The 12,840-nt window shown below is 39.1% G+C and overlaps 1 protein-coding gene across 1 annotated transcript in view; it reads left to right on the forward strand.

Moving 5' to 3' along the window:
- The first annotated feature begins 6,517 nt into the window (after positions 1-6,517).
- CNTNAP2 (contactin associated protein 2) overlaps positions 6,518-12,840 on the forward strand; it is a 1,129,462-nt gene continuing 1,123,139 nt past the window's right edge. The window contains exon 1 of the mRNA XM_034062602.1: positions 6,518-6,614. Within this exon, the coding sequence (XP_033918493.1) occupies positions 6,518-6,614 (97 nt within the window). The remainder of the gene's footprint in view (positions 6,615-12,840) is intronic.

Here is a 12,840-nt window from a genome sequence, read left to right on the forward strand (position 1 = left end):
TTTCAATGCAGTATTTTAAATGCACAGTTAAATGTATTTATAAAACACATTCTCAGTAAAACCTGTTCTACAGGTTGATACTTCAATACAATGCAAGTTTAGTGTAGATGCTTGGAAAATAATATCTTCAGTGTTATTTTATGTTCTTAGGAGATGCAGAGTGTCTGTCACTGTACAGAGACGACTTCCTCAAATGTCAGAGGTATTAAAGGAATAAAATCCTATTTCCATTTGATTCAGTAGCAAAACTCCTTCTGGTTTCAGTAGCACTACGATTTCACCTTACTGACAAATCTTGCAAGACAAGACTCAGATCTAGAAAATACCATTGAATATATTTGCTATTTAGCAGAAATCTAAATAATACATAAAAATAGTAAGTTAATATAAAATACTACTGCTATTGATAATAGCAATCTATAACATTACCAAGAGAGAAGGCACCTACGTGATCTCAAATAATAATAAGTAAACAGAAAGAAAACTTCTGAAGTTACTGAGTCAAAAACTCTGACTTTATTCTGAGATGAAACAGAAACTGATACATCAAGGGGACAGTCTTTCAAGAACTTAATCCATGTTCTAAAAGCTGTCTGGATGTTTTTCAGTGCAGTCTTCTCTGATGAATTTTGATGAAATCTTTTAAGACCCCTGCGTTCAGATGGGTATCACTGACCCCATCCTCTGCTTCTTGTGCAAAGAAAATGCTGTTCTGCATGTTTTATGCACATGACATAGAAGGTTGAGATGAGCTTCCAGGTGTGCTGGTTGCATTAGTAGCAGCCACAAGTTCTCCATATAGCTCCATAATGCAGTCAGTTCTCAGAATAGGTATGTTCATGGATAGAACATTTCCAGTCTGGAAGAAAAGAATAATAAAACAGACACCATATTATACTAATTTGTCTCAGTGATTCTCAAATGTTGTTTCATTCTTTCATTAATAGACTTTTAGGGGTAGTAGGAATGCAGAACTACTTCGCAATAAAAACACTATCCAAATAAATTAACAGGTGGTGCTTAAAAGAAAGGAGGAGGGAAACACATGTGGGGTTTGAAGGCAAACTCAGAAGAAAAAGACAGACATGAGTGTGTAGAAGAATATTGTCTTTTGGAGGAGAAAATTATTGTGGACTGTTCGAGTGGATGAGCAGTAATCAAATTATATTTGTAAATAAAACACATTCTTCCATTTCTTCAAGGAGCATTAAACGGGAAATGAGCTCAAAATAAGACTGGTGATTAGTGTAGAACAGTTGCATTTCTGACAGGTAACCGCCATTTCTGTTTGATTGTTTCAGTCATGATGCAGAATAAGAATGGAATTCAGTTCTATTTGCACGTCTATAAAATGCAGATTTGAATCTGGCATGTGTCTGAGACATATGGCATGATTTTTTATTTGTTTTGATTGTCAAAATTCTCCGTTATGCAGAGAGAGACCAAGATATCCCAGAAGAAACATCTAAAGGTAAATGTTATCTTGAGTGCATGTTTAGATGACAGAAGATGTAGGGGCACTAAGCAGTAAACTTCTGAGCATCTTCCATTTCTTTTGACATCTGTATGAATGGCAGTGTGGGGTCACAAGTTTCAATAGAGACCTACTGAGCATTTTGAGAGTTGAACATTTCTTTTTTTTTAAACCACCTTTGCTATGAAGCATGTAAAGTAAGAACTAAAACTGCATTTTGCAATGATTACCTGTATACACACTTCCAGCATTTTGCTTGTTTGTTTTAGTACAACTACAATGAAAAAATAGTCAAGCCAAAATGCATTCACTTCAAACTATGATGCTGTATTTTTAGCTGCATGAAGCAAGAAGAACATAATGGCTTTTTTTCTGTCAGTCACCCTCATCTTCCTTTTCAGCTACATTAGGAAGGTTAGAAAACACTTTCCTTCCTTACATTCTAGAAAATAAGCATTTTCCTAAGGTCTTTACCACAATATTCAAGTGCCCTCTTTCTCCCTCACAGCAAGACACATGTTTGTAGCCAGTCACAGTAGAAAATCCTACATCGATCTTATTAAATCCAAGACTTGCCTCAGTAATAGAGCTGTCCATTATTTGCCATTTAATTCTATGCATATAGTCATAAAGTCTTGCTTGGTCATAATTTGAAACAGACTGTGTCTGTCTTCCCTGTGTGAAGTTCTCATAGCTACCAAAAATATAAAAGGGAAAAACTATGTTAAAACGGTAACCTGTTAGAAATAAAGAAGCTTGACTTTTACTTCTCAGTATTAATTCAGAAGTATTAGTTCAGAAGCTCAGAAGGTGTTTCGTGAATCATCATTTGCTGCCTGAACGAAGTGATTTCCAGATCAGATCAAATGTTACCTCAGTAAAAGTTGCAGCTGCATCCCAAGTTGCTATGTGTTGGAGGATCCCAGGTGAATTTTTCAGTCATTTGGAGTGGTTTTCTCAAAACAGACTGAAAATTGTCTTTCAGCTTTAAACTTCATTCACACTATAAAAATGTCATCATTCAAGGCCTGATGTGGTTCTGGGCAACCTGATCTAGTTGAAGATGTCCCTGCCAATGGCAGGGGGTTGGACTAGAAGACCTCTGAGGGTCCCTTCCAACCCAAACCATTCTCTGAATCTATGATTCTGAGTTTCAGGTTCTTTAACAGCTTGGCTCATTTTCTTCTGTGGCCCCAGCTGGTCATTTCATTGGATGCCATTTGGTACCATCAGTGTTTGAAATTCTTAATTATCCTTTCTAGCTGACACTGTGATTTTGTTGTTGACATTCGCGAACTGTAAATATAGCTCTGTCCAGGATGAATTCCATTTAAGAGACAATGTTTGACAGCTTTAGTAAATTCAGAATGATCTATTTGTTCATCAATATGTGTGTATCATTTCCATTAAGCTACATAAAATGTGTGTACAGCTATAATAACTAGAGTCTTTTAACACTTTAGTGTCTTACTAATTCCAGGGAGATTTATCACTAGATTGAGATAAGTCCCCACTTTTTAAGGTCATGGGAGCGTTGATTTAAAAACTAACGAAGGAGTAATTTTCCTGTGGGAATAGATTTGCTGGAAGATTCTCTTGTACATCTTGGCTTGTTTGTCTGTCCCAGTCTGCTAGGACACTTTCCTAACCTCCTGTGTGTGGACTGCAGGTTCCTCTTGACCCATGCTGCAGGCTCCTGTTGGCTGCAGTGTAGTGGTGCTGAAGCTTTCAGTTGCCCTGCTCAGACTGCAGGAGTGTCTCAGAGCTTGCTTGGAAACATCCTCACATTTACACTTTGGCAAGGAAAGGCTAGGAGGAAGAGTAGAAGAGAGAGATATCTAATAACTTCATATTGTGCCCTACAACAATTTGATTTTGTTTTCATTTCAAAGGTTAATATATTCAACTTGGATTTGTTGAATCATGTAAAGTAATATTTCAAAACATCCTCCAGGAAAAAAAAAATGTGTATATATTTATATATTATGGTTAACTTATTTTATAGGACTAAAAAATGCCTGAAGATCTTTATAATGATTTTTGTGTGACAGAATCAAAGTTAATGATTTTGCAGGCCCCAGTTGTGGTTATATTAAAAATAATTGCATTATTCTTGCACAACTCATTGCTGTTGCTACATAGTTTAAATATTTTATGCAGTTTTTAAGGACTGATCCTATTCTGAGGTGGTGGGAAAATGCAATAATCTGTGCCTTTTCTTCCATCTCCAACCACAAAGAAACTTTCTGCTGTCACCATTATTGAGATACTCATCAATCAACCTGCTCAATCTTCCTGGTTTGAACTACTTGTCTTATCCTTTCTAACTACTTTTTAAACACATGCTTACTTGTAACACAGTTGTCATATGCTAAAGAAGTGTGAAGTTTGAAAAACTTAAGTCAGGGTTTTGTCCCATGGAGGACTGAAATGGGTGATCTGCAAGTATATGTGTTTGAAAGTATCAATGGGTGATGTATACCTCTATTGCTTTTGTTGCGCTTGTTGGCACACTGGACCTGAAAAAGCAGAAATTTAGGTTGCAATATGGTCCATATGCAAGATGCTGAGCTTTTGCATACTTTCACAGAGAAGCTGTTTATTATTTAGGTGAACAATAAAGACCAGTGAATACTGGAAGGGTTGCGAGACCTCAGAATGGAAGCAGTGAGATTTCTTGCATGTCATAGAAGTTTTTTCTGTGTATATACGTAGTAGTTTCTGATAGTGCATCAGCAGCATCATTTCTGCTGCAGCTAAAGAACACAAAATGTGGGTTTACCAATTTGAAAATCTGTGGGACATAGAGTGGGAGGAGAATAGATGCTAACAAGAAAGAAGTTATGGAAAGAGGCAATTTTGAACTAGTTTAATGGCACTAATTAATATTTGGCTCTTAGTTAATTCCGCAAATTAACTCACATATCCTAATGATTACTGAACATCAGAAAGTGCCTGTGGGTGTAAGGAATGGGAGGGCACGGAATGATGCAGGGAAGAGGTAACAACAGCTGTATGGGAATACTCCTCCAAAACCAGAGATAAATATAACAGCATTCATAGCACATCATTTTCATTCCACATTTGCTATAGACATATAGGCATTACTTCTATAAAAGCATTTAAAATGTGAAGGTATTAATACTTGGTACTGATAGGCAAGGAAAGGTTCAAGGACAAAGGAATTATGGCAGTTGGACAACATTACAGAAACACTTTTTCTCAGGACTGGCGCTTAAGCTTTGTCCTATGCTGTCTCAAACCTCTAGGCCACAGCTCTCCTGGGATATCACATATTACGTATGGATTAGTTTTCAAAGTGACCTGAAAGATAGGCACTGTGCTCCCTCGGAAGAGCAATAGGATTGAGGATCCTAATATCCCTTCTGGAAAGTTTCATCTTACATACAGTCTTAACCACTTCATCACACTCACTAAATAACAGCAGGTACTTGTTAACAGCATGTGTATTAGTCACTGAAAATATTTTATCCCTGCTTTGGGGCTCCTCTAAAGAAATTATACCTCTCCATTTCTCAGCCTTCTTTCTCTGTGTAACACCTGAGAAATAATTGTTTTCATTTTTCTTCGCCTCATTGATTGTAGAATAAATAATCCATGAATAACTCCCCACCCTCATTATTCTACCGTATCTGGTGAGCAATAACTTCTGGTTCAGTCTGTTTAAGGGTGGTGGCAGGAGGGATGCAGAGGGATGGAAAAGAGCAGTCAGACTCTTGCAATCCCTAAACCGTAAGGCTAGGAGATGGCCAGGTTGTCTCAGTCACATCTTGTAGGTGAAAACCATAACGATACTCTAATGCAGCTCGCTTCCTGGCTCGCTCTCGGACTGAGAATTAATTACCGAGTGGAAGCATCTGCGTTAGCGGCTTCGGCATTCCCAGTTCTTTGCAGGAGGGGATGATGCTCACCCCCCCCCCACCACCACCCGGAGGACTTGCCTGCTGGCCGCCTCGTTCGGATCCGGCGGGCTGGAGCTCGGGGAGCCGCTAACACCGCGGTGTGCGGGGAGAGAGCCCCGGGGGCTGCGGGCAAACCTCCGCTCCCATCGTCAGCACCGCGACCAGCGCCAGCGGCCCGGCCTCCCAGCGCTGGGGACCCGGCCCCGCCTCAGCCTGGCCCCGTCTACGGTCCCCGCCGCTGTCCCCGGCTCTGCCTCTGTACCAAGCAAGGGAGGACGAGCAGGGTCCTGGAGGCCCGAGGGGCGCAGAGGAAGAGGGAGGAGCTGGAGGAAGCGAAGGGAAGGGGAGGATTTTCCCTTCTTCTGCCTTTCCTTTTTTTTGGCCGGGGGGGGGAGGTTTCTGCTGCTGGTGGCAGCGTTTCCTTCTGCTGGAAGATGATGAATACATGAGGAGAGAGGCTCTGAACCTGCTTCTCTGCTGCGGGAGTGTCTCTCCCTCCCTCTCTCCCCCTCTCCCCGCTCCTGTGTGTTTGGCTCCCCGGCTGTGTGTGCGCGTACACTGTGTATATATATCTGAGCTGGGAGGTTATTGCAAGCTTCTCTCAGCAGCGCTGCTCTGTACAGGAAGAAGAGCTCAGCTGCAGTGGTAGCATCAACAGCAGCGTTAGCAGCACCAGCGGCTTTTTCCGCTTCTCCCTTCCCTTCATCTCCATCTCCCTTTACCCTCCCTCTCCCCTGTCTTTTTGGGGATTGGGTTTTCTTTTTTTTCCTTTTTTTCCCCCCCTCTTCTACAATCTTTCTTGTTTGACACTTCGTGGCTATTTTTTTCTTTTTTCTTTATTTTTTTTTTACATTTCCTCTGAGAAGGAGGCACAGACACACACACACACAAACACAGAGAAATAAGGGAAAGAAAAGTACCAGGACTTATCCTGCTGCTGCAAACCGAGAGATAGCAGGCGAAGAGGGGTTGGCTTCTACCCCAGGGTAAAGCCCTGCCCCCTTTACCTCTTCACCACCTCCTCCGAGAAAGAGAAGGAGAGAGAGCGAAGGGGGCAAAGTGGAGAACAGCAGGTCTTCTGCGGCTGGCATTTGGAGTACAGGGAGCCAGGAAGTGAAGGATGCTTGTGGTTACCCGAGCTGGCTGCAGGGCAGCTCTCTTCCTCTGGATTTTCAGCAGCATTAGCTGCAGAGCCAGGACTGCTCTGCCTGCATCTCGTAAGTACCCTTTGCTAAAAAGCATTGCACTTTCAGCTCTGCAAAAAGCCAGAGGGAAATTCCCACAACTCTGGGAGGTTGATTGTTTTTGCTCTGCTGGTGAATTTTGTGTTTGATTTTGCTGTGTATTTGTATGGGTATGTGTGCACTGAGGTTTGATGCTGTTTGCAGTACTCCCCATCAGATCTTCCTTAGCATAGAGATGATTTCAGTAGCTGGTTTGGAAAGTTGAAAGTATACTGCTCTATGTTATAGTCGTGGTTCTGCAATTGAATCAGGGAGGAAGGAATCAGATAAAAGCTGTTCAAAGTTTGGGGGTGGGTTTTAGTTGGTTGGTTGGCTTGGCTTGTTTTCTCCCACCTTCCTCAGAAGGTATGCGATTTACATTTGGAAGTACTTCCACAGTTGTGTGAAGGAAAAGAGGACATGCGAGCTGTTTCCATAACTAGTGTGTTATCAAGGAGCAGCAAGAGAAAATAGTGTCTCATTTGAAGAGCAAAGAATGATGGTGAGTTAATGACAGGGAATGGAGCCAGGACAGCTTTCCTGGAGAGTGAAGTTTTGCTTCCCATAATAAAATGAGCAAAGGTATTTTAGAGGAGACCAGCAATTGTGCCCCAAGGGAGGCAGAAATAGTTGAGAAATGATCAAGCATCTGCTGAAATGCTGAACTTCAGACAGGAGGAGCACCTATGCAGGACCCAGTTCTGCTGTCAGAGTCAAAATGACAGCATACTCATTGGTTTCCATGGGTGTTAGATCAGATCTTTAACATTGCACTGAGCTGTAGTTTCCAGCAAAACATTTGCAGGTAGATGTCAGTGTTAAGTATCTAGTTGTTTCTCTTCAGACCATGTAAAGCATTTGCCATTTGCAAAGTATTTTTGACATGCATACTGAGATGAAGCAGTGCATTTTTATACAATCATTAAAAATAGACACTACTGTCAACTTCCTCTGTTGTTTATAAAGAAATGTCCCGAGATGTTACAGATAGATGTGTTGAGATTATGTGTATGTGAATGGGGGCTGGTTCTACTGACCAAGCAGGGAATTGTCTTAGAATGCAATGTGTATACTGCATAGAGATCTATATGGATCATTGTATTTATTTATTTATTTGATTTCTTGGGGCAGGAATGAGCAATGCAATGATTGGGGAACTGGACCCCTGCTATACTTTCTCAGTGGGTTTCTATCTGTTATCATCTGATATCTGTTGAAAAATAAAACAGTGTTATTGTCCCAGGATTTGCTTACACTTAGGCATATGTTTGTGTATCAACAGAAAATGTGCAGCAGTGTCTGCATTGTATCTAGGTCTCAGGATAGCTTTCAGGAGGCTACAGGATATTCAGTTATTTTTCTACCTTTGATTTAGGAGAAATATTGATCATGAGGTTTACTGCTTAGTTTTGACCAGCTATTTTTTCTTCTGAATCTTCTTTCTCCATGGTCATCTCTCAGGCTCTGCATAAAAGGAATATACAGGGAGGAAAAAAAGATTTATGATTTATGTTCTCAGGAATCTGTTCTTGGAAAACAAAGTTCCCTGCTCTGCTTTTTTTATAATAGGATTTCTGAGCTTTGGTTTGTTTGTTTTGACTTTCTATAACTAATAGCTGTAGTTTAACTTGAAGCTGACCTGCAGTGGGCTATCTGATTACCCAACTAAAAAAATCTTTAACTTTTGAAAGAAGTTATCTGAGAAGCTAATGACTGTAGTAACATCACCATAACCAGAAATCCCAGGAATAAAGGGATATATAATATCTTAATTGCAGTTTACATACATACATTTCTATCTTGACATTGTTTTTTTCAGATATCCAAAGATTTCTTTCTATTAATTCATCTTCCAAGAGCTTAAGCACTACAGTGCTTATGTAGCGTGTAGCATTTCATTTCTGACTCACTTCTGAAAGTCAAGTGGAGCAAGATCTGTTTACTGGAAACAGAAATATAGCTGGAAGTACATGTCAGACTTAAAATGACAAAAGGGGTATTCACATTGCAGTACATACTGAAAATTCTTATAAAGATCTGTGTGTGCTTGGGAAGTGGTACCACAGTAGGAACTCAAGTGCTGTGTCACAGGGTTTTGGTGCAACACTGAACTGGTTATCCCATTGCATGCTTTGGCATACAAGCTGGTCTCTGTTTGGGATTTTCTGGGGCTGTTTCTCACTTTGTCTGTAATTGATTGTGAATGGCATTGGGGATTTTTGCTGTCCTTTGACAAGAGAATGCACTTAGTGTTTTATCTCTTTTTCCTCATTGACTTTGAATGTCGTATTCAGAATACTTCTGAAATAATTAAAAATGGAGTGAAGTGCAACTTTGATGTAAAACTGATTTCCAGACATGTTTTTCTTTTCTCCTCCACTGCTACTTTATCTTTTGACTTTGAAGTAATTAACAACAGCAAATTTATTCTTCACAGTGGTTTTAGAAAGTCTGCAAGATTCATAATGTACAGGGAATTACAAATCCCTACATATGAGCTCACTATTCAGTGTTTGCTTATAGCCTGTTTGTGCTGACTTAGAAAAACATGCAGGTTTTGTAAAGAATAGAACTGTATGTCACTTAGGTGACTATATTACATCTCAACTGTTTGTTTAGTTTGTGAAGTCAGTAAATCTATCTCTGTCATTAAAATGATGTCTCTCAGCAATGCTGATTCAGAAGTGATCATGTTGAAAGCTTTGAATCTCATTCAGTTTTATCTCAAGATGAAGTGGGTGTTGAAAGCCCATCTTGTAGTACAGTAAACATACGGCATAGTATCACACACACTAATACTCAGATCTTTATATTTTATTCACAATCATATTTTTCATGCTTTGGCAATAAATTCATCATATTCTGCTATTTTTTTGAAATAAGCATAGAGTGATCACAACAGTCTTAACTTCTGGAATCAAGGCTAATGAGCAGCTCAACCAGGAGAGGTCATCACAAGATAAAAAGTAACACAGAAAATACAAATTTAGTGCTTTGTAGCTTTTACATGGCTCAGAGATGGACTGTTCAGAATATGACTATGAGTAGAGTAACTTTTACTTGTATTCTTATAAAAAACACACAAAGCAGTGACCTTGTCTTCCTAATGAGTATATTCAAGGATTCGTCATAGGATCATCTGTTCTCTATGAAAGCAACTCACTTAAAAAGTAATTGTCTCTCACAGCTATGACTAATTTTGGGTTGTATCTGTTTATGTGCAGTGCAAACCTGATCAGTACAGATCTATTAAAACTTCTAGTTCGGAGACTTTTCATGCTTTTGCAGTAGGTTGCATAGCACTGCTGCAGTTGAAGTTTAACCTTATTTGACAATAATCGATGCAGAAATCAATGAGGAGGGGCAGGTATAGTAAATCATTAAGAGTTGTGTATAAGCAAAACTATGCATCTTTTAGCTTTGTCTGCCTGGCACCCAGACCTTCCTTAATAGCTTGGCTAAGCGAGAAAATGATTAAAAAGTATAATGTCCCTTTTGAAAGAGCAAGGCATTGAAGAAGAACCTTCTTTTCAGGAATTCTGGACTATATAGGACTAGAGAATCTGTTCTTCCAGTTCCTGCTGCTTGAATGTTGAGTGTGTGGGGATGTCATATATTCTGTTGGACTCACATGCAGGAATAGGACTCTTCCAGATAATTTTTAGACATAACAGTATTTTGTGTTTTTAGAGCAATTCCAGTTGTTTTTCTGTTACATCTGATTAACATCTCCCAGGTTAGGTCCTGTTTGGATGTAAATTCACAGATCACATAGAATACCAGACATTTTCATGGAGGTTTAATGTTTAATCATATTAATTATCCCTGGGTGTCAAAGCATTTAAGGATACACTAAACTTCTAAAGCAAAGGCCTAAGTTTCCATTAAGACCATAGGAATTCATAACATTAAACATATGCTTTCTTTTTTTTGTCTTTTAAAACACTGGAGCTGTAAATTAGACCATTATATAATAGTACTGTTATTTAAGGTGCTGTGCATCACAATATGATAAAACCAGCATTCAGCTAAAAAAACAGCAGTTTGTCAATTGACTGTTATTTAACAACAGACAACTGAGTTACTCGAGGTGACTTTTCAAAGTAATATGCTTTTTCTAGAGCAGTACATTACCTTACATGGGAATAAAATGGTAATAAATAGTCTGCTGTCAGGTCCAAATTGGTGGCAGCAGCTAGAGCCTGCATTGGTGCTGAAAAGCCAGAGTTTCAGAGTCCTTCACTTCTGTGCATGCAACATTACCCACAGCCTGATTGCAGACATTTGTCTATATGCAGAAAGCCTGATTCTGAGTTTGATGTGGTCAGTAGGCCTTGAATCAGTTGCAGATGTCACTGAATGAATATGCTTTGCTTGGGTTACTTTCACTTTGTTTGTGTGCTTAGTTCATTTGGTTCTTGAAACTCTGGTGCAATAACATGGAATAAGAAACACAAGTGCTTCAGTCTGTGGTCCAGTCTGCAAGAATGTTTGAAAGTGAAGTTAAAGACTATGAATTGAAAACTTGTCTCTGTGAATTTTGGCTGTTTCCTTTGCAAGGAGATGAGAAATATCTTCTGATTACCTCTCATTTTTTAACTCAGAACCTTCAACCACATGTGAAAGATTATTTCACTGCACACAGTTGTGACAGGAAATTATATATACAATATAGTAATAAGACATTAGAAACTGTAGCTCTACTTGGATAATTCACATCAATATAGATCTGTGACACACGGCAGGTTTTCCTATTGAAGTTCTTTAGGAATTTCAGTTTGGATCTTATAAAGCATCAGATCTCATGTTCAATGTTTAGTGATCATATTAATATTTATGACTTCATAATACTCTTAGTGCTCAAGGCAATAATAAACCATGTACACAGACTGTGGGTGTTTACTACAGTAACTTTTTCTACACATACAGAAGCTGATCTGCCTCTGAGCAATTTGACTCATTGGTCAGACAGAAGATAACAGGTTAAATCCTGAGGTGTGTCACTGCCCATGTCTGTGTTTCCTCAATACAGATCTTGCTCAGTCATGCAAAACGATCTGGACTTGCAAATATGTTTCAGTCACTTGAGGCAGAAAATGTCTCAAGCAATGTCGATCTTCTTCCTCAGATCAAAGTCTGACTTTCTCATTTTGTTAATCTTTAGAAGTGTAAAAAATTAGTTTGAAACTCTAGTAGTGTTTAGAAAGAGGTAGTTTGATCAAGGCATAATTTCCAAAATCTTCATGAACATGGGATGCTTCTTTAAAAGATCAGGAAGATCCATGGGACAAAGAGTACAGTCTGGTAGCTGGAAACTTCTCTCGCTGAAGGAAACAGAAGTTGTGCCACTGATTTTAAGACTTGTGTGGTTAAATTTTTAGTCAGTGAGAAGTTCGTGACTCAGTCCATATCCATTGGTATGATACTAGCAATGCTTAAAAGGTTCTTCAGACTTCGTCCTTTGAACTAACATTGATTTTATCTGTATTACACTTAATTTGTTCAGCTACTTTATTGGCACTGCATAGTTAGATAATCTGAGGCGACCAGCTAATTGCTGGACATGCTAAATCTCTAGATTTGGTGGTGTAGGAAATTGCAGTAATCAGGAATCAATTCTTTTGAGACATTTTCATTTCTGGCTTTGGAGATACCATAGATAAAATTAAAAACGTTCCCAATATGTATCATTTATAAACACAGGCACATCTATGCTTTGACAGGTGTGCAGCTTTATAAGCAACTTCACAAAGTTGGGACCTGAGAAATTGTCTGAGTATTCATGCACTGCTGTAGTAGCCAGCCATTTCCTGTTTGTTCCTTAAGCTTGAACAACCGGTAATTCAGAGCAGGAAAGGATATTGACATTCACATTTACCTCTTGCCTCTGCCTAAAATAGTCTATAGAGATTTTTCAGCTTTACAATCTCCTGTAGAGGTGTTTCTTTCAGGCGTTCAACTGAAGTGGTCATGCTAAGCCTACTGAGGGACTGAAAGATTCATTTACACTTAGAGTTCATAATTTGATGTTAATATTTATGAGCATCTAAAATATTTATCAAATATTTTATTTTCATCTGTGTCCACACTCCAAAAATATGTTTTAAATATACCTATGACTAATATTGACTGAACACAGCTAGGAACTTTGCTGCCTGTTTTGCGCTTCTATCAGCACAAGCTCAGGCTGGGTTACAACTTTAAATGTGTAAATAAAATA

The sequence above is a fragment of the Melopsittacus undulatus genome, chromosome 1 (assembly GCF_012275295.1).
Source record: "Melopsittacus undulatus isolate bMelUnd1 chromosome 1, bMelUnd1.mat.Z, whole genome shotgun sequence".
Lineage (NCBI taxonomy): Eukaryota > Metazoa > Chordata > Aves > Psittaciformes > Psittaculidae > Melopsittacus > Melopsittacus undulatus.